General features: G+C 45.0%; 1 protein-coding gene across 4 annotated transcripts in view; it reads left to right on the forward strand.

The window, feature by feature from the left end:
• MAP2K5 (mitogen-activated protein kinase kinase 5) overlaps window positions 1-21580 on the forward strand; it is a 107202-nt gene that overhangs the window by 80981 nt on the left and 4641 nt on the right. For 3 of the 4 annotated variants that reach the window (XM_015873306.2, XM_015873304.2, XM_015873308.1), the window contains 2 exons: window positions 6046-6107; window positions 8515-8560. The exons of the other annotated variant lie outside the window; for it this stretch is intronic. In XM_015873306.2, coding sequence (XP_015728792.1) covers window positions 6046-6107; window positions 8515-8560 — 108 coding nt within the window. The remainder of the gene's footprint in view (window positions 1-6045; window positions 6108-8514; window positions 8561-21580) is intronic. 4 annotated transcript variants of the gene reach the window in all.

Raw genomic sequence — 21580 nt, forward strand, 5'->3', positions numbered from 1 at the left:
GGCTGCAGTTTAATCCAGCTCAAGGACTTCACAAAGTTCGCAAATCAAAACCCTTATTTTTTTTTCTCCTGTTTAAATCCATCCTCTGGAAACATTTAGCAGATCAGTTAATGCAAGCGTGGTGTTAATGCTGAGCTACGAAGCGTGTCAATGTTAATAAATTTTCAATGGAAGAAATAACTTGGACTGAATACACGTATCCTATGTCATTTTTCCTATTATTTTTTTTTTTCTTCTCTTTGTTAAATATATCCCTCTATTTATTGCTACAGCCTTAAAAATGCACAGTATGTTCAGCTTGATCAAATAGCGCAATGAAGTCCATTGCCCCCCGAGTGCAGGATGTTTTAACTCATCAGTGCTACGTTTGGCTGGTGCTGTAAATGAAGCTGGAACCTTGAAAGGCTTGGAAAGGAAGAAGGTTTTGGATTTTTTTCTTTGGGAATTTTTGCCTTAGATTCTCGTGTGTTGATTCAAATGCATGGACAGCTGTATTTAACCCCAAAAAGGTTTTGGGTTCTTGAAGATTTCTGTGCAGGTGTGAGAGGACACGAGTGTGCATTTGTACACACAGCCAGAAGAATCTGCCCTGGTTTGGGGTATCCTTTTATTGAGGCAAAAGCTGTGACCTTACGAGTGTTTGAGATTCAGGGACTTATATAGGAGCAAGGTAAAACCACAGGTAGGAATTGCTGAATAATTACCTTTAGACCAACCTGAGCAAGAACCTTCCCAAGAGGGCAAGCTCATTTAATGGTTCCTAAAACTCAATCTTGTGGATGTCAATGGTCATGCTTGATTATTTGCAGCAGTGTTTTATGAAAAAGCAATAAAAATGCATTGGGAGTGTTCAGAGGAAAAAGGGAACAATAAATGGTTTTAGTTTTTCAATTGGGTCCCTTCGGTGTGAACAGGTAGAGGCTGCGTTTCATGCTGCTGTGCCTTAGCTATCTGAAATGTGCATGTGTGTGTATATCTACCCAAAACACTGCTGTGCTCTGCTGGCTTATGATCGACAAGAGACCAGCAAGGAGAAGAAAAAAAATTCTTATGTTTGTTTTAGAGAGAAAGCAATTACAGTTACGGTTAAAGGATTAACCTGTTTTCCAGCTTTCTGTACACTGTCTGCATGGCCCTTTGGAGAGCCTCGCTAACAAGTGCAGAGCTTGGCGAGGGGTAGGGAACGTCGTGTTGGACACCCTAGATTATTCCTAATGTTAATTACACTCTCCAGCTTCTTTCCTTGGCCTCTAAAAAACATCCCACAGCAGCAAGTGCTGCCAAAGAGCTCCAGGTGCCTACTGGCTTCACACTGTGTGTGTCCCATATGGACTCAGGTTCTGCGGATGCCATGTTGTCTATAGGTTGGGAACTAATAGTGCTGTCCCATGGGTTGAGGTGTGGGAGGCAGGCAGAGGGGTTTGCTGGATAAAACACTGGCCTCTCGACCTTGGTTCCAGTCCAGCCCGAGATCTGGAAATAAATGAGTTCAGTGCTGACACTTCAATCCCAGCAGACAGAACTTCACACCGAAATGGCCCCGCGTGTAATTTGTCACATTTGGCACCTGCTACTAAGAAAAGAGCAAGAAGCGACCTGGTGCGGAGATGTAATCATCTTTCACCTTCCTGCCAGGGGTGGGAGCGTAATGGGGACAATCCAGAAATTCTTTCAAGCCGGGGCCTCTGAGCCACCTCCAGCCATCATTGCTTGTGCACACTCGTTACTTGTAAGGGCTCACCTGCCATTAGGCTTTTGCGGGGCTTTTGAAGTAGATTGGCTAAAAGTCAGCGATGGGATTTTGTTTAGGAGTGCTGTGAAGGGAAGTTGACCTTGAAGGAGTGAATCTGAACTTGTGTGATATTGTGATTTGCTGCTCTTGTTGGAACAGCTCCGTAACTGCAGTGCATTTGTTACAACTAATTGCAACTGGCAGCATTTGTGGTGCAGCTAGAACTGAAGTTTGTCTGAAAACAAAAGTCGTTATTTGGCCAAAAAGTAAACAGCAGATAGAGGTGAATTGTTTGAAAGCCTTGGCAAAAACAAGAGCGCACAGATACTCTTCAGTCCAAGAGATTGGTGGGGGCTGAAGTGATGAGCCAAAAATGCTTCGTAAAGCGCACACATTATTTATTAAATACTGCCATTTCAGCATCAACGGGCGAGTCACAGAATAGAAGTATCTGCCCAGAGGAGATGATCATTTCAGAGGCAGGGTGTGCTGGGGAAGCCCAGAGGACAGAGTAACTGAAGTTTGGTTTGCTCGGTTCTGCTAACTTCCCTCTTGTGGCCATCGAGCCATAGGACCATGGCATTTCCTTCTGCACAAGCCTGCGTGCTGCCGAGAGAGTGCTGCAAAATAGCAGCTCTGAAGCTGTGGGAAACGGGAATTTTAACCCTACAGGGAGAGGTGTTGAGCAGATGAGAAGGTAAAACTTATGGGTGCTGAGAGCACCAACCTCTGCCCAGAAGGTGCAGCTCAGCTCTGCTTGGGGGCACCTGGAGATGTGCTGATGGCAGGGAGCCCTAATGCATAACCGAGGGCTTTGCCATTGTCTTCTGGGAGGTTTCAGTTGAACTCTGTGTTTGCTGATGTTTCTGTTGTAGGGGGATGGTGGGCTTTTTCTTCCTTCAGAAAGGATGATGTGATGAAAACACGCCACTCAAGAAGCGTTCTGTTTGGGTGAGCTGTGCACAACACAGCCTGGTTTTAGTGTTTTAGTGCAGTGGCTTCAGCTGCATCTGTTGAATTTGCTTCTTGGATTTGTCCAGATGAACTTCCAGGGAGGATAGAAATGAGGGGAAGGAGCCTCATCCTTGTTTATGTTTCTTCCCATCACTTGTGAATTTGCTGGACAGTGTTTATTCCCTATGCCTCAGTAGAAACGCTGCTGCTGCTGCTCTGCTTAATGGCAGCAAAAGAGATCAAGTGAGGTTTCAGATAAGAGATCTGAGAAGGAGGTGGGGATGCAGGCAGTAATGCCATCAGTACCTTGAGATGCCCTCTTTTTAAAGAGACTGTGCTGTGCTTCTTTCCCTGCCTTCACTTAAGTAACACGGCTTCCCCTAACCCTGTGGAAGTCAGTAAGGTCTATTCCAGAGCACTGGCGTTCTAAGAATTAAATATTAGGAGCCGTGTTTGAAGTTCAAAGCCCTCCCTCCTCCTGCTAGCTCTGATTTTCTGCTGCTGTGCTGTTTTCTTTATGCCTGAGCACCTTGCTGACAAGTGCTAATAATAAAATGCCAAGAGAGGGTCCAGTCGGAGTAACCACGCATTAAACATTCTGAACCTGTCCTTTTGCTCATAGATTGTGCATAATTAATAATTAAACGGTTTCAGTTGTAATGGGTTGACCTCCTTGAACTGTTCATTATTCACAAGGCAAAGGCATCACTCAAACTTTTTCCTGTTGCCCTCCGTATGTGCACAGCGCGGCTGGTTCTTATCACAGAGCAATTGCAGAGGCTTCTCCTGCAGCCGGTCCCATTGCAGAGATGTTTTGGGGACAGCAGCTGGCCTTGGGATCAAGCTGCTGGGGGATGTAGGAGGCAATGGGTACGTTGTTCAGAGTGCAGGTGGGTAAAATAAGGCAGAGCATCGGAGTGCAGCTGGACCATTCCCCGTTGTTCCATCCAGTGTGACCATATTGTGTCACACAGACGTGGCAGAGGCCATAGCTTTGTTTTTATTTCCTCTTTCCCATCCCTATGAGAGTCAGCCAGTCACAGGCTGGAGAACTTCAGGGTACATATAGGCTGTGCTGCTTCTGTGTGGTTTGGGATGCTTTTGCTCTGTACCGGGTGCATTGTGATTGCTCACATCCCACAGGCAGCAATAGGAGTACTTCCATTGAAATAACTCCTAAGAACAAAGTTCTCTCACCTTTCTACTACTCAAATGTTCTTCAGTAGAACCATGGCAGAAATAGAAATGTTGCCATTGCTGGTTTCCATGGCTGGCTGTCAACTGAAGGGGCAATTTCTGTTGCTGAGGTCACTTAAAAATGAAACACTGGAGGCAGCTCTCCAGCATCTGCCTTTGGAAGCAGCTGAGGTCCATCCACGCTTTGCTGGTTCAGCTGAAACCAGAGCTTCCTTCTCCTGTCTTACCTCTGCTGTATAGTAAGAATTGGCTCATATTTACAGGAGTGAGATTACTTATTTCTACTGATCTGTTGGCCTTTGGACATGCTTCCTAGTGAACATTTTATTGAGGGTTTTATGCTCTGACCCCATCCCACCTGGGAAGGAGGTGTTGGCCTTTGGCTGTGAGCTGGACAGGAGCAAACGATGGGTGGGCTCAACCTGCTGGGTGACAGCACTCTGTGCTCCACTACTTGGCTCTGCATTTTCCCTATTAATAAGAGTAATTTTAATGCACAGCTCTTTGAAGTGGAGGAAGTTTAATTGCGCTGTTTGTTTCCCTGCGTTCCTTCCGCTCTGGGTGCAAAGCTCCCTATATTGCTGTCATTATTAAGTTGGGAAACAATAACCTCTCCCTCGCCCGGCCTAAGTTCAAAGGGAGTTTGGGCATGTTGTATCAAACGCTGCTCGTGGTTAATAGAACTCCTTGAAAATCGTCAAGCAATTTTGCCTTCTCCTTCTACTCTTCAGTTACTTTTGATTTAATTGTATTTTCCAGCAGTTTCCGATTGTTTGAATTGGAAACAAAGCCTTAATAAGAGTTCTAGTTAATTTTCTGTCTTGTAATTACTGATCTCATTTTTCTGATAATTGGCCACAGCAATTATATGTATATTTACTAATCACATAGGAGGCTCTGCAGTTGTGTCTATCTGCCACCATTGATAATGGCACACACATTGCAGAGGTGCTTTTATCATCTTCTTTTTTCCACTACATCAAAGCTATTTCCTCGCATTCTCAATAATGAATACATGCATGCATTTGACACAGTTGTGTGCTAGAGAAATTGTTTGGCTCCCACCAAATGCTGCACGCTCTGAGTTTCTTGCCTGCAGCGCTGGAAGGTTGTATGTAATGATATATTGCTCATCCAAATGGCCAAAGCACTCCAAAGCACAGTGAGATTAAAATAAGTCATTCCTTTGTTAATTTAAATAGGTGCATGTATCATACTTTGCAGGGTACTTTGTGTAGGGATGTCAGGGAGGAAAAAAGCCGCCGAAAGGTATTTTTAATAGCAAATGAGAATAGATGAGAATGGAGTCATTTGCAGCTGCCTGTTTTATGTGGCTCTCTTGTTCCAACTGTAGGTCTAATGAGATGACACTGTTAAAGTACTCTGCAGTGTAATTTCATTACATCCTGAGCTGTTACACTATAAACACAGTGGAGCTCTCTGTCATTCTTGGAAAAACTCCTAAATTCGTAAAGCCTGTCTCTGTAAATGGGGACGTTGTTTGTTCCCCGTTTGGGTGGGTATTTTTTTGTTCCTTCTGCTCTTCGTTTCATTTTCTCCCTTTTCATTCTCTTCCCCTGAATGCCGGATGGTTGTGGGGGTTTTTTTTTTCACCATCCTGGTAAATTTTGCTCGTTTTCCCCTTAAAAATGATTTGATTTAAAAGATGATTTTAAGCTGTGGAGCAGCCTTCCTGTTAGGACAGCCTCTGAAATGAATAAGTGTAAATAAACATGAGTGTAAATAAATAGCGAAAGCGGTGAAAGAAACAAAGGTCAACACAAGAATAATTTCACAGCTCTTTGTTAATTACAAGACCATTTGTGTGTTACTTAAATAATCATTAATTTCTCATTTACACTTTCCCTACCTTCCTTTTTACCCCGTGGCTATCATTGTCCTTTTTTCACCTCCCCTCAGTGTCTTTCCACATGTTTTTACCCATTGTGTAATACTCATTAGTCGAAATTCAGTGTTTTTATAACACGTTCTCAGAAGGATTTGTACCTTTCTCTCTCCAATTCTCTGCGTGAAAAGAGAGCTTTGTCACTTCCCTTTCCATCCCCCCTTCTTCCCCCCCTCCCTTTTTGTCATCGCTGCTATATTGCTCTCCTTCTAAAAAATGCTCTTCTGATGCTGTTCCTTGTTCCAATCCAACCCAGGAGTCGCCCGTCCTTCCAGCCGGGGAGTTCTCGGAGCCATTTGTACACTTCATCACTCAATGGTAAGCTCCGTTTGCAAACATGCCATGCCCTCGATGTAAATGATACATGCCATTAACTCCGCGGCTCGGCGAGACCTTATGGCTTTCCTTGCATCCGCTCCGAGAGGAGAGGGACTTGGGGGCCTTGGGCAGATGGGGCAGCAAAGCTAAGCAAACTGTTTAAATTATGTAAACGTTATTTACACAAAGGGTCGTAAAAGTACTTATGTAGGTTTTCCCCTCTTTAATAAACCCACCCTGATGTGGGTGCAGTGCTGGCAATGGGACCGAAGGATTCACCTGGGGGAAAGGGGCCGCAGAGCCCCGGATGTGTCATATCATTATTTAGGGCTTTTTGCAGTATTACTGATAAAATCACCGCGGTGTTTGGAGAAGCAGGCGGCCCTGATTAATTCCTTGGCTTCCCAGTAAGTAATTTTTACTGAGAGTCGTCCTTCAAAACGCACCGTTGGGTGTATTTTCTTTCCTTCAAACTACATCGTTGGTTGAAAACCTCAGAAATGGGAGGAGAATGGGCAAGGAGGAATTTGTGGAGTAAAGAATGTAGTGTGTGGGGTGACAGCAGGGTCTAAATGACCAGCTAGTCAGTTAGTAGTGACCAGTGGCAGGAGGGTAGGAATCTTAAGGGTAAACTCCTACAGAGACAAAGCAAAGGGAAAATCCTTTTATTTTTCTTCTGTGTGGCAGAATGAATGAGCTTGAATTCTGCACAGGCACAATGTGTGGGATAGAGGAGCATCCCTCACACTGAGCACACCTTTATGGGGTGCTCACTTGGAAGGGGATGTGGAGGGCTGCACAGATGGGGGGACTCCTTTTGGGGTTCTCTCAACTGCAGTAAGCAGGTGGAGCCCTCAACTCCATGCCCTCCTCCCTGTCAGGTTCATGGCACATTCACATTCTCTGCTGCCCCAGGGATCTGTGTATGTGTACGTAATGCAAGGCTGAGATGGGATGCCACAAACATTGCAGAAACCAAAAGCAGTCTGATTATCGGTTAATTAAAGTTCCTGAATAATTAAAGGTTGGATAACATAGGCTTCCTTTTTCCAATCGTTTCAGCTTACAGAGAGAGCTCCACGCAAAGGGCTCTGCAGCACCACTGCTGTGTGTGGGGCTGCGCATCTTTAATTCCTTCTGAGGGTAACGACAGACCTCTTGAAAAAAGAACAGTCCTCATAGAGGCAGGGGGAGGGATAACCCGTGTTCGGATTTCCACAGATGTCAAAGTGAGGCATAACTGATGGTGGCTAATAGCCTGCTTTTCCCTGAGGACGCAGCTACTTTGGGCTGTCAGATTAGAGCCGCTCCCAACCTGCGTCGGCGCTCACTGTTACCTGCATTGCTCCAGTTATTTGTGGGGAATGTTTGGTTATTTCTGTCGGGAGGGTGAATCGTGCCTTAACTCCTCCTAACTTCAATGCAGTCCATCCAGGATTGCTGATCTATTGGCTGCACAGCGAGCAGCTCTTTTCAAGAGGGGGCATTGCTGTTTAGAAATGCACTATGCAAGAAAGAAATTACACTGTGGACTATTTAAGCAATCAATTTCTAATAAGTATTAGAAATGTCAAGTGAGCAGTGCTCAGGACTTGATGCCAGTTCTGCCATAAACACTGCTGCTTGGATGTAATCCAATTAGTCAGTAGGCAGCTCCTGATGGTCACCTCTGTGCCATGTTATTGTGTTCCTTCATGCAGCTAAGCACAGTTTTCAATAGCTAATTGCACCTGTTGCACGGAAAACTAGGACTATTTGGATGAGAAACATGATCTTATAAACAGCTTAATGCTGTGTAATGAACTATCACCCTGCAGTGTAATGGAAATGAATGAGAAAAAATTAAGGTAGGAACCCCAGGGTATTGTGTGTTCTCCTGAAGCTGTTCAGGGTTGGAGTTAAATTTCCCACCTGTTTGGATAATATGTTGTGCCGAGCTGTGTAATAATCCCCAGCAAAACGAGAATCATCTTCCTGTGCCTTCCCAGCTGATTGCATTGCAGTGATCTTCATATTTACACATGTTCATTGTTATGAGCAGTGCAGAACATGAAGTAGAAGGGAAGCTGTTGTCACTGCATCTCTTGCCCAAGTAAGTGGGCGCTCAAAAGAACCCATACACATGTAGGGGACTTCAAAGACATGCAGAGAAAAGTTAAGAGTTGGGCAGCAGTCAACAGAACACTCAGAATGGAAAAACACTGAGCATAAAGGAGGGGAGGAGGTTGGGTCACATCTTGGCCACTATTGGGAACTGAGTCTTCTGTCAGCCTGTGACCAAGTGAGGAAATACATGGAGATTCAGGGCACGGTCTGTCTGTGTTAGAAGAGGATGGCTTCAGTACTTAAGCAAATGGAATAAATAAGCATTTGTTTACGTATGAATGTTTTCTTTTATTATATGTAGCATGAGAAAGCAACCAAAGGAAAGACCAGCACCTGAAAATTTAATGGTAAGTGAAACTGCTGATTTTTCTCTGAATGCTTTTTATTGATGCATACAGAAGTAGAGTTTTGGGGTTTTCTTGTTGTTTCGTTGCTGCATTTTGTTTAATAATTATTATCATTAATTCTATGGGGTTTGGGTTATTTTTTTTGCATTTTTCAGCGTGTACAAATATAAACTATTTGGGGCTCGTGAAGCAGTTACACCATTACAGAGAGCACACACAGGGTGGAATTATCCCAGTGCACTTAATGAATATTTTGCTGCTCCCTTTGCTGTGGCCAAAGCTGCACTTGTTCTTTGGGTGCTCCATACAGAACTTTCACAGGCAGCATCAGTTTCCAGTCTGAACCATTTTGATGCTCAATACGCCATTCTTTCAGTTTGTGTATCCGGGGATTACAGCTTGATGTAGGTCACGCCTTGTCATCATTTGCCAGCATTAACCTTTCAAAATCTGAAGATTGAAAATGGGAGGTTTGGTCAAAGCAGTGTATTTTTAATGGCTTATATTCATGTAAAATGGGATTAGGTTGGCTACAGCAGGTTGAGTTAATATGTAGCTTTGGTCTTCCCATGGAAGGGCTCTCAGCTTTGGAATCTGAGCTCAGAGACAACTTTCCCTTTCTTGTGACTTGGGATGGAATATTTGCAGTACTTTCGGTTGCAGGCAGGAGTTGCAGCCTGCTCTGATTTTTTGTTGCTCTCTTTATGTGCTGCATTTCCTGTCACTTGGAGATTGGCATGAAGTCATCTCCATTTGTTTGCTCTGCATTGAGTATGTAGGAGTAATTTCAGCAGACTTCAGCAAGATACGGAATGTGTTTGCATCATTTCCTGTCTTGTTTGCATTCTGCAAACTACAAGGAAAGAGGAAAACCCAGTGTTTCAATTGCAGCCATTCTCTAGTCAGAGGCCAGTCTCCAAAGGTGCCCTGGGGCAGGCAGTGCACGATCCAGGCTAGTCTCAGTTTAGACCCTGGTTAGTAAAATGATTAGCTCTGAATTTCATTCTAAGGATATGAACTTCAATAGGTTTACATTTGGAGTAAGGCACCCACTGCAACACCTCAGCAGAATGAGGCCCTGAAGTTTCTCAGAGCCCCCCCACTTCATGGTGGTGTGCATCTCATACAGGAGGCTTCTGCTGCCTTATTTTGTCTTTTTTATTAACTTTTGATGGTTGGGAAATTCTTGCAGTTAGTCACATCTGAGAAAACTTGGAACAGGTTCCAGAAATGTAGACACATTTACCTTGTGCACTATTATGCTATGGCTGGATAGCTTAGCTATTAAAACAACGGAATAGGGTTTCATAAAACCTATATCTGTTTGTAAATGCATGTTTCAGTGATGCAATAGGCCTGCCACTTATAAATAAAACATCTGCAGATCGTGCAGACCCCCATAAGTATATATGTATGTTTGTAAGCAATAACACCACTCCAGGGTGTAGAGTCATAAAGATGAGGCCAAAGGGTGAGTGCCTGCAGTACCAGGGAAGTGCACAGATTTATCTTTACAACTACATGCCCTGGAGTGTGCTGGGCCCCTTTTAAGGAGGTGTTTTGTAAAATAATTTTAAAATGATAGCTGCTCAGGAAAAAAAAACAAAAAACAGCAACAAAAAGCCTTCCCACTTGTTAAACAAAATCTTTTGTTTAACACATTTTTTCCCTTATGATACTTCCTAGTCAATTATAAATGAACTTGCAGCAGCAAATGCTAAAGCTGAAAGCAGGCTGCTGCTGGAAGGAAGGAGTGACCCCGCCGCTGCCTGCCGTGTGGCTGAGCCCCAGCAGCTGCTCTCAGTTCCCTCCTGCAGTGGGATGAGCACGGCGTGCTCCTGCAGCACAAGCTCTGGGAGCTCAGTGGTAGCTCTCCAGACAAGTTCTTTGCATTCCTAGGCTTAGCCGGCCTTGACAAGGAGCACTTTATTTGTAAATATACGGATGTATTTCTGTATCTATCTACGGATATCTATATGTCTCGCTCCAATTTAGGAGTGAGGCAAAGGTTCTTTTGATAATGTTATGCCCGGCGTGAGATTAAGAAGAAGAACATTCAAATGTTGATCCGACCAGTTTATTGGAAATAATAGACAATTGAGGGGATGGGGAAGGGAGAGCGACGAATACCAAAATTAGGGTGATGGGGACGGGAAAGTAGGCGATAGAAAAAGGTAGAAAAGAGCAAGAATTATGTTAAAGCGGGGAATGGTCACCTCCTGAACGCAGCAGCGTCCCGTAGCACGTTGTTAACGTTGGTCCGGGGCAAAATAAGCGTAAAGGGGAGAGCAGCAGCGAAGTAGCAGGCCGCAGATCGATGAAACGCAGAGAGATGGTCAGAGTAGCGAGGTCTCAGGAAGTGGAGTCTCGGGCAGCGAGGTCCCTCGGAGCAGAGTCTCGAGCAGCAATCCCAGAAGAGATAATAGGCAGCAGTAGGACAACGGTGGAGGAATCTGAGGTCGGATACCTAGATACCCTCAAAGGTTCTTCAGCATGCAGGCATCTTCTTCAGCATGCAGGCGCTCGCGTAGAGAGGCATCTGATGACAGAAAACATCCTTGTTTCCATAGTGAGGCATCTGGTGTCAAAAAACCTCAAATTTGGGGTTTGTCCGTGCCCTTTTTATCCTTCTTTCCAGCCTTCGAGACATTTCGGGACGGCTCGGGTCAGAGTCCTGTGATTTCCTCAGAGATGTCAATCTTCCTTGAGATAGGCCAACACAAAAGACCACTTAAGGGCCATTGATCAGTATCTTATCTCCCTTTAGTAGCTCCCGGACTCGTCCATCTCCTAAACAAAGGGATTTCTCGAACCTTGGTTCCTGTGTGTCTCAGTCCTGGAACCTTGGCCAGGACTTGCCTGAACTTGTCCATTTCAGCAAACTTTGAGACAGTAATGTAAAAAGCATGGCCTCTTACACTATAGAAACATAGGATCATTGAGGTTGGAAAAGACCTCTAAGATCATCTCCTCCAATCATTGGCCCATCCCCACCAACACAAGCATATCTGAACGTGCATATTTACATGTTTTTATACATTTCCATGTTTGGTTGGAAAACAGGGCCAAACCAAAAGCTGTTAAATATTCTCTGAATCCTTAAATTAATGACCAAAACAGCCTTTCTAGTTTCCCCTCCTCCGTTTCCTAAACCTCCCCTTGTAATTCTGATGTATACCTCTGTGTTAACAAGCGGTGGGTAGAGTGATACAGATACTATCAGTGAAATCCTGGAGCTCTCAAGGTCAGCTTACCATTGATTTCAGTGAAAGCAGGATTTTGTGTTGTTCATTGTTTTGATTTAAAGGAAATGTACTGGCAAGGATGAAAGGTGTAACACATGATCATCGTTAGCTTCAGACAAAACAGCAGAGTGCAGGTTTTCTCCCCTATGGACATTAACCGTACTGGAAGTCACTATTTTGTAACCAATTTAGTATAATTAAAGACTGGAAGCAAAATGAAGGGAGCAGAGCATCAATCTTGTTCCGCTCTCCTGATAATCGGTGGATTGTTAAAGGCATTTTAAGAGCTGGCTCACAATACCTGGAGTGCCACATTGGCGACTCCAGCGAAGTTGTAGGGTTGCAGTAGGGATGCATTTACCCCTCCTGTCGTGTTAGGAAGGGCTCTGTGCACATCGTCATAGAAAACAGGGCCAAAGCCAAGGCTGTATGAAATTCCTGTATAAAGCCAGGTTTCCTGGTACCATGGATATTCCTGTGGAAGCAAACACCTGATTTCCACAACAGCTGATAGAAATCAATGGCCTATATCTACACTCGGCCGTATCCATCCACGCAGAAGATGCGTAACGCTGGTTTCTCTGTATGCATAATCAGTGATATAATTGTTGTGCAGTATTTCCAGTTAGCAGACTTCTTCCACAGGAGTAAAAATGAGGGAGTTGACCCAGCAGTTGGCAGGTGGTCTGTTCCAGAGTGAGGGTGATCTTTGGAGTTCACCAGTGGTTGTTCTGAACCTTGTTCTTACTCTGTCTGCTCTTGTGTCTCCAGTTTCTTCTGAAGAATAGGAAGGCATAGAGTCAATGGAACTCGCTTGTGTGCAGCATCGTAGCATATTCCTGCCCCTCTTCTCTCACCTTCCTCCAAGAAAAGGAAGATCTCAGCAATTCTTTTTAGTTTTTCTGTGAAGTTCTTGTTTCCACGTACACTGCAGAGCTGTCCCCAGGGAAGTGTGGCACGCTGGAGCAGGGTGCCTGCATTGAGGGCGTGTGATGGGGCAGCACAGGGAAGGTTCCATCTCCCTGTGCCGAGCATATGAGTAGGCATCCGCACGCTGGTGCAGCTCAGGAAGCCGTAGATCTGACTGCATTTACGGTATTTTTCAGCAGCTTTCCATTCTAAGCTCTATTTAATGGAATCTATGCATAGTAAGTAATCAGGTCAGAGAGAAGCAACATCCCCTGTTTGAGATCAATCGCTGGCTAATACTTTATCTAGGCCACTTTATTATCTCATGCTGATTCCATTCCCATTCTCCTCCTCCTTTGTAGCGTGCACTTCAGCTGTGGTAAAAGTACGTATCGCATACATATTAAAAACATATACCCATTCTATCTGTATGTAAATGTGTGAGACACAGCTGGATATTGCAGGAGTTTGATTTACTAATAGTTATTATCTGTTCTAGCTGTTCAGAGGCAAAGAGAGTTTCAGAAAACAAGCTAGCGCAGAAATTGCCTTTATGATATCACTATCTGCTTTGGTAATTGTTTAAAATCTCTCCTTTAGCTGGAAACTTGGCCTTTTATTTTGCAGATTGTACGTGCTCCTCAGAAAGCCAGCAGATTTGTTGATGTCTCTCGGTTTTTGTTAGTACAGCATTGAACTCTACCATGCTGCATCTGGCTGTATAAATGAAAGCGATTTGCTTAAAGAAATTCTATTAGAAATACCAGAAGTCAAGCACGTGGAAGTCGTTCCTTTATGCTTTCATGTGAATGCATAAAAGTACAGTCGTTAAGATGCTGTTTGGGTTTCTGAAGGGAGGTATTGGGTGGGGAGAAGCTTTGCTTATGGCCAACGATCCGGCCAGCATCCACCTTGGATTCCTTTTGCACCAATCTTCTCATTTTTGTTTAGGTTTCCAAACCTGAATCATGGCTTTTGGCTTTTCTCCTTTTAAAAATGTAGATTATCGACGCTTATTGTGTTGGTGTTTTATCAGTTTGGCATTGAGGGATCAGTTGTACCTCCTCTGCCTCAAAAAAGCTATTGTGTTGAAAACTAGTTGGTTGGTTGGCTGGTTGGTTGGTTGGCTGGTTGGCTGCTGCCTCGTGCAGTGCAGAAGTTCCCCTGTGCCTTCGGTGATCCTTCTTTACACTTCAGGAGTGGCATTTAGGTCTTAGAAGCTACCGTAGGCATTTTTTCAGGTAGATGTGTGTTTTTATATTTAAACATGTGGGTTTTTTTCTTAAACTTAGGATATTTAGATTTTCAAAAATGGGCTCTGTCTGGATGTTCCATTATCCATAACAAATGTCGGAAATTGGAGATGAGAAGCTTTTAAGCAGCAGTATTTTAAGTGGTGCTATTTACTAGGATCTGGCCAGTAGCATTGCTTGCCAGGTAGAGCTAAACCTGTGTGCAGCTTGTTGTGTTAGCCCATTGTTAGCAGCTGGTAGGAAATACTTTGTGCTTTCAGCAAGCAAGCAAAAGATCAGCATAATCCTACCTGAATTTTCACGTAAGCCTTCACAGTAAAGCCAATAATATCCTTCCACTCGTGTTTCCAATGGAGGGAGCTAATTTGGCATTGCAGTGGTGGCATCACTGAGTAGCTGAGGTTGCTGAACAGATCGAGGTTTTCATGACCTTAACTTCTGAGAGGGAGCAGAGGGCTGTCTGTGCTTGGCTTTTCACAGAGGCATTTGGTAAATCTTTTGAAGACAGCTTACAGATAAATGTTTTCTGTCTCAGTCTGTCTGGATGTTTATGTGTCATTCTTGGATCACACTGAGCCCAGAATTTTCACTCTTTAGCTGCTTGCAAACATTTGTTTTCCTGAGCCATGCAGGATCGCCTATCAGAGGTGATTTGCCCAGAGAAGAATTGTCAGTTCTTGCACCTGTGATGGATAGCTTTGCTTGCAAACATTCAGACTCTCCTCTGTTGCAGTGATCCCAGTTCATTCACCCCATGACAGGGAGGAATTCTGACAGACACTGAAACACGTGCCAGATGGGAAGGAAAGGGCTCTTCTCTGATTTCCTAAGGAAACAAGCATGAAGCCAGGTACTTCAACTGCTGTAAACATGATTAATATAAAACTGCATCTTCAGTCAACCAATTCAGACAAATGGTGGAGAAGTCCTGGATGAAATCCTGGCTATGCCGGAGTCGTGAAGATTTTATATTGACTTCACTGATGCTGGAATTTCAGTGGGACTCAGGGTGTTCCTGTTACTGTGTCTTGTCATCCTTATTGGTCAGGGTAGCTTAAGCTGAAGGAAAAATAGATGTTATTTCAGGTGGCTGCACTGCTCAACATATTCCCCTCTGCTGAAATAGAGGAAGGTGGGTTATGGATCTTCTGCTCTTTCTTTTTCCTTCTCTCTCCGCCGTTTCTGTCCTTAGGGATGTGATTTGCTCTTCTTTGTCACTTTGAGAAATCAGCTGTTGAAATGGAGAAATACGTTCTATCGGTGTCACTAAATCCAGCAACTACAGCAGACTAAGATGGTGACAAGGTTAACTTCTGAGCAATAGGGTTTTAAGGTGTTACATTCATTCTCTGTCTTCTGCAGTCCCACTGCTCAACATGCCACTGACTTTGTACAGAAAATGTGAAAGTCTGACTTTCTCTTACTAACATGCCCTAAAGCTGCACGACAAAGTGGCATTTTCCAGTGAGATGTGAAAAAGGGAACTTGAGCTGGCGTGAAGAAGCATTGAAATTGTAAGGGAACGGGACAAAAGCAAATTGGCAACAGCTTCGAGTGATGCAGCTCAGATGATAGTTAATATTTTTGGTGACTTGAGTCTCCTGGGCTTTGCAGTTTAATTTGAGCAAATGTTTCATTTGGCACTTCTGGTGCTTCTGTATTTCTCCAGACACTCGGGCAAATATTTACATCTCACTCATCTTGGTAGCACAATCGCAAGTCTTTCAGTTAAATATCTTGAGACGTTGTGCTTTTGTGTTACTGATACTTCTGTCTCTGTTCCCTTGCCTACGTATTGGCTGGACTAGATGATCTTGGTGGTCTTTCCAGCACTTACGATTCTATGATATTTATTAAAAATAAATAGATCTGTGAATACTTCCAAAGCGAAGCATATTTATGATGTTAAGAGCACCGTCCTTTCCTTTTGTTCCAAATTCATCACAGAATGTGCTGTAACGGGCAGTTCTGGAAATCTCTATGCAGTATTTATTTGTGTAATAAAACTGGAACCTTCCATTGATTGGAAGCCACCGGGTGCATTCAAATTGCTGGTGTTTGTGTGGTGCCAGCAGCGGTGGGCTGCAGCTCCTCAGGACTATCCTGCAGTATTAAATAAGAGCAGTAATTGCCTATGAATGAGGAGAGCACGGAGCAGGGGTACAGACAGGGCTTCCTCTGACCTGTGCGCATTGTGCTACAAATCCCTTAATCAGATTTGTGCCGGTTGATTCTTGCATCCACAGAAATTCAGCTGGAGGATCAGGGCCTGAAGTAGTAAAAAATCAATTAATACGACTTTCTAATTTGTGCGGTCGACAAAAACGCATATAAATAGGGGACATTTTTCTACTTAAGAGGGCCGCACTGAAAGATTTTTAATTGGATTTTCATTGTGATTGACAGCACTCGATTATGACAGTAACTTTATTTGGCTGGACTGTTAGAGCCCTCTTGTTGGGATTTCTTCCATCAAAGCTCCTTTTCATCCGCTGAATTCCCGGCGGAGCAGCGGTGGCTGTGAAAGAGCCTTTTAGCACCTTTGTTGCAGCCATCCCTGGTGATGATTGGGCCCAGCTGGTAGCAGAGAGGAAAATGTCCCTCTCACAAAGAGGTTGCGTCTCCAGTCCCCACGGCTTCGATAATTTTAAGAGCCCCAGAAACCTGTTGAGGATTAGAAGTAGCTTTAGATGTGAAATGAGTGTTAAGTATTAGTAATCGGGAGATTAGGGCCCCGGGGACAATGGGAGATAAACAACTGCAATTAAGGCAAATCTGCCAGAGTAAACAAAATTTAGCAGAAACAGATGCCCTAACCATTTTGGGGGATTGATTGGAGGGCACCGAGGAATCGATTTTTGTCTTGTTTACACTTCCAAACCCCTGCGATAAACCGGGAGGCTAAATATTTCATACCGCCTGATTTTAGTTAATTTTTTTCCAGCTCCTCACAGTGGGTCTGCGCTCGTCTAACAGTGACCAGGCCTGAGTTTATTCCGCGTTCACAGGGAGCAGCTAATTGTCTATGAAGGGCCCCTGTGTTTAAATGGGCTTGACAGGAATTTAAATTTCGTTTCAATCAACCTCCGCGCTCGCAGCCTGCTCCACTTTCTAATTTTTAAATTAAAGATGGTTTTTGAAGCCACGGCCTCTCCTTTGCCAGCGGCTGCTGCAGAGCAGGGATGTGATGCCTTATGGAGGCTGCAGCAGCAGAGCACGACAGGCATGGCCCCAAGATGGATGCACCCCATCCCATCAGCTCAGCGGGATGCTCTGCAGTGTGGGCTGCTCAGCAAGGCCAGAGCCTGGGGAGGGTCTGGTGGGAATATGGGCACACCGTCATGGTGGCCTTGGTCCTTGTGCTGGACTCAAAGGGTTTCCCTTCCTCCCAGGCCAAGTGGTGGTGGTGTGCTTTGCGTTCTCCATGTTTTCTCAGGGAAAAGTGTTGGAAGGAAATACTTCTTCCTCAGTTTTTGGTGTTTGACTCTCTCTGCTCAGTAGCCATGAGCGTGGTGTGCTTGAAGGGAGCCGTGAGTTGGAGCACACTGCTCAGCAGGCATCTATATCAGCATTAGTTTGGTTCAGGTGTGAGTTCATGGTCTGAATCTCCGGGTCTTTCAGAGCTGCCAACCACACCTTCATTGCCATCACAGACAGCTCTCAAAGCTGAGGAATCAAATTGGTTTCAAACGGAACCAAAGCAGAGGATGTGCTCCAGGCATGCAGCCTCATGCTCTGGCTACAGGCAGGTGCTGCATCCACACAGCAGACCAGAGCTGGTCAAAAGCAAAACCTCCTCCATCCCCAAAACGCTGCACCAACCATTTCACTCTGCAGATCTGCTTCTGCTGTCGACAGCTTGCTAATGTTGACATAGTCTATCAGCCTTGGGCCACTCTCTCTATTCCTCTTTCGCAGCTCTTCTTCACCTCAGCAACACTTGCAGAAGCGCTCTCCAATTATACTTTGGTTGCCTTCATTGTTGTTTTTTTTTTCCAGGAGTCATCATGTAAAATACCTTCACTAGGAGTGAGCTTGTTTTGTTAGCTGAGCACCACAAGGCGTGCCAAGCACCGTTATCTGCTCCATAGCAAATGGCCAGAAAGCAGAGCTGCTGTGGGAAGAATGATCTACAGATGGACGAATGGATTCCACTGTGCCACAGCCAAAACCAGAGCTCTGTGTAAATTTTAGGCCGCTATGCACCGCAGAGATTGCATAGCACAAATCAGACCCACCCTGCACACGGTGTGGAGGAGCTGTGTTGCATGCAGTCAGGTCTGTGCTGCAGGTGCTGGATGAGCTGCACTGGTTCTTGCTGCAAAACAAATGCTCTCTTGACTCTTGAGTCTGGACGCAGGGGTCAGGTTTATGGGGACTGCCTGGAGGGCTATGGCCGATGGCCAGAGCTTCAGAGGAAGGTGGAAAAATTGGCTTTAATCATCATGGAGGATGTAAGTTACCATTTGGGAATGGAAATTCGGATGTGCTTGCGGGCAGCTCCTCTGTAGGTACAGGCTTTCAGGTTTAAGCAGTTCTTCTTGGTCTCCCTGTGGTGCCTGATCCATTTTCTATCACTATCTTATATATCATTGAAGGGATAAAACCATTGGTGTGCTAGTCTAGACAGCCGTGGTTCTAGCACTGACCTAGGCTAATCTGCCTTTGCAATTTCAAGAAGTATGTTTGACTCCTCTGAAAGTAACCTTAAATTGTAGTCTTGTAAGAATTCCAGAGCTGTATCCTTCACTCCTTCTCCTAATGAGGTTATGACCAAATGCTCATTATAATTGCTTTAGACTCCTTTTAATTTTCAAGCTTATTAATCATAAGAAGAGTTATTTAAAATTGCATAAATTAATCTTAGATTAAAAGCCCATCAAAGCCTCGAAACAATTAAGAATAAGTAGGATTTCCCTGGGGCAGCAAGTTTTATTTTAATAGTGTAGTCAGGTGGATATCAGAACACTGAAGTATGGTAGTGATTAATGTATGCAAAATTTAAATGAGAGTTTTTAAATGGCAAATCTAAATCACATATTGACCTAACTGTAGGCTTTAACTGCACTGTCTGTCATATATTTAAACTGTTTAGTAATCAGCATTTTAATTACAGTGTATGTTCGGGAGGCCACGCAACAAACAGAACTCCCCACTCCGACACTTTTAGCAGGCTGAGGCTGCTCAGTGTAAGGGATGAGGGAAGAGCTTGGAGGAGATAACAGTACCTGACCCTTTTTGCTGCCCCTGCTGTTCTCTGAGCAAACAGGCAGAAGCTGCAGGTGGTGGGAGATGTGGAGCAAACTTCATCTTCTGGGTGTTCCTGTTTGGTGACCCTGGGGTCTCTCTGCCACCCTGAGCTCTGCAGACCTGAGGACGTGTGTCTTTGGCTCCTGCTGTGGGGGATTTCAGTGTAACACCAGCTGAGAACAGGCTTGTGGAGGTGCTGGGATCTTCATCAAGCGCAGTGAGAGGTCATCCTTGCCCTGAATAGTTGATGATTGGAATGAGAGGAGAGATCTGGGCTGGTAAACGCTTGGTACTGCATCAAACACAGCCATGTAAGTACATAAGAAAAGCTAAACTTGCTGTCGTTTGGCACATGCGGTCCCGGCACTGCAGGAATGGCACAGGAGAGGCAAGGAGCTGTCATTACTGGGGAGCTGTCTACTAAAGGAAGGGTTGACCTTGCTGGAACTTGGGAAACTCAGACATGTTTCCTAGACTCCCAGCCACTGCTTTCACAAGCACCCGTCCTGTTCCCTAACAGGGGTCACCCATCGTGGCTGGAACACGTGCTGACATTGCAGAAGTACAGCAAGGGATGTAACAGGCGGATCACAAATAGTGTCTTACAGGGTCATTCCACCCATGCATTCATCCCGTGTCTCCACGGGTCAATTTGAAGCCCTCTGATTTTTGTACCCTGCTCAAACCTTAGAGGTGAGCAATGGAGGGAAGGCGGCTGTGTGGAGCAGCCTGGGGAGGGCTCTGACACCACTGTGCCTGAGAATTAACAATATTCTGGGAGTCAGCAGCAGAGTATTGGCCTGAGGATTCCTCGCTGCTATTCCTGGCTGTGGGAGCAGAAATCGGCCTCGTGGAGAGCTAGCACAGATAATTAGAGCAGCGTCTAGTTTGGCTTGTCCTTGGGGGCAGAAGCTCTAGATGTGAAATTCTGCTCTGCTGGAGAAGGTGGCGGAGCAATGACATCCTGCGTGTGCTGAGGACAGCAGAGGTGGGAGCACAGGTTGGTGTGGGGTGCTTTGTGTTACTCGAGTGCTTCGTCTCTCCATGTGTCCTGGGAAGGAACTCCAGAGCTGGGGTTTGTGTTGGTTGTTTTGGAGGTCTGACTTGTGTTCCCATTAAACATGTGAATGAGCAGAATTTCCTCTCGGATCACGTGCCCCCAGTTAATTGCAAACAGCATACAAACAGTGATAGCAATGGGAGAAGGAGCTGGGGTGATAACTGTGGTGCACTCTTTGCAGCCGAGTTCTTGTTTTCCAAACCTGCAGGGCTCACACTCACAATCCAAGTTGTTCCTTGGATTTAACATTGCAGTGACAGTCTGACCATCCCAGCTGCCTTGGGAGCAGAAGCAGTGCTGTGTTTGGGTCATGTTTAACAGTGTGCTGTCAGGGATGAGGGGATGGCAGGAAGGGCAGAGATGTCCAGGTTCCATTTTATTCTTGAAAGACGCCCCAGTTCTCATGCTGTGTGCAGAAAAATACCCTGTGTTGAGGCATCTGATGCACTGCAAGAGACACCCAGTGCTGCAAAGCAGTGCCATGCTGTTCCTAATATTGCCTAATAAACTGCTGCATTGTCTTCTCCCTCCCCCTTGTAAAATGGCATCGGAGTTGCATGTTAAGCAGAGAGTGAGCTTCCCTTAAAGCAGCCTGTAGCCATCAGTAATATTTATTTTCTCTATTTGTTTTAAGCCTGTGAAGACTGTGGTTTCCTCCATACTGTCCTGATGGAGCCCTGACCAGCAAGCGTGCAGTGCCCCTAGCCCTAATGTGCCATTAATGATAGGTTAATGTACAGTATAATGTTTTTTGGACTATGGGTTCATTACACTTCTGAGTGCAAGGTCCTTCTGCAGAGCGCCCAAGGTCCCATTGCATTATATCATGCAATAAAAATACCCTTTTCATATCACACGCTAATAAACTGTATTTGAAATGCTGTCTGAGGGCACTGCCATCGTCTCGATAGTCCGTGTCTGCAACAGTTGGGATCTTTTTATTACGTTTGTGTGTGTGTGTGTGTGTGTGTGATGCCCAATTCAGTTTTCTAAAGGAAATGCGTAATTTGTCGGTGCTTGTAGTAAAAGGGGCACAGTCCTTTCACTGCACAGTCCGGGGGGGTCCTTTAAAAGAGGGCACTGAGAGGATTGTGCTGTGTGCTTTGTGCTTGGGAAGTCCTCTGGGATGGCTGGAGGGCCGTGGCGATGTGCCCATCCCTGTGCCATCCAAACACGTCGTGTAGCAGAGGAGCCGCGCTGTGGGAGCGCCAAGGGTGGCTTAAACCACAGAACTTTTCCCCTTGAATAATGGCCATTTAATTGACTGGGCTAAATGATTGATGGTGCGTGGGCAACGGGTTGG

This window comes from Coturnix japonica, chromosome 10, assembly GCF_001577835.2.
Source record: "Coturnix japonica isolate 7356 chromosome 10, Coturnix japonica 2.1, whole genome shotgun sequence".
Taxonomy (NCBI): domain Eukaryota; kingdom Metazoa; phylum Chordata; class Aves; order Galliformes; family Phasianidae; genus Coturnix; species Coturnix japonica.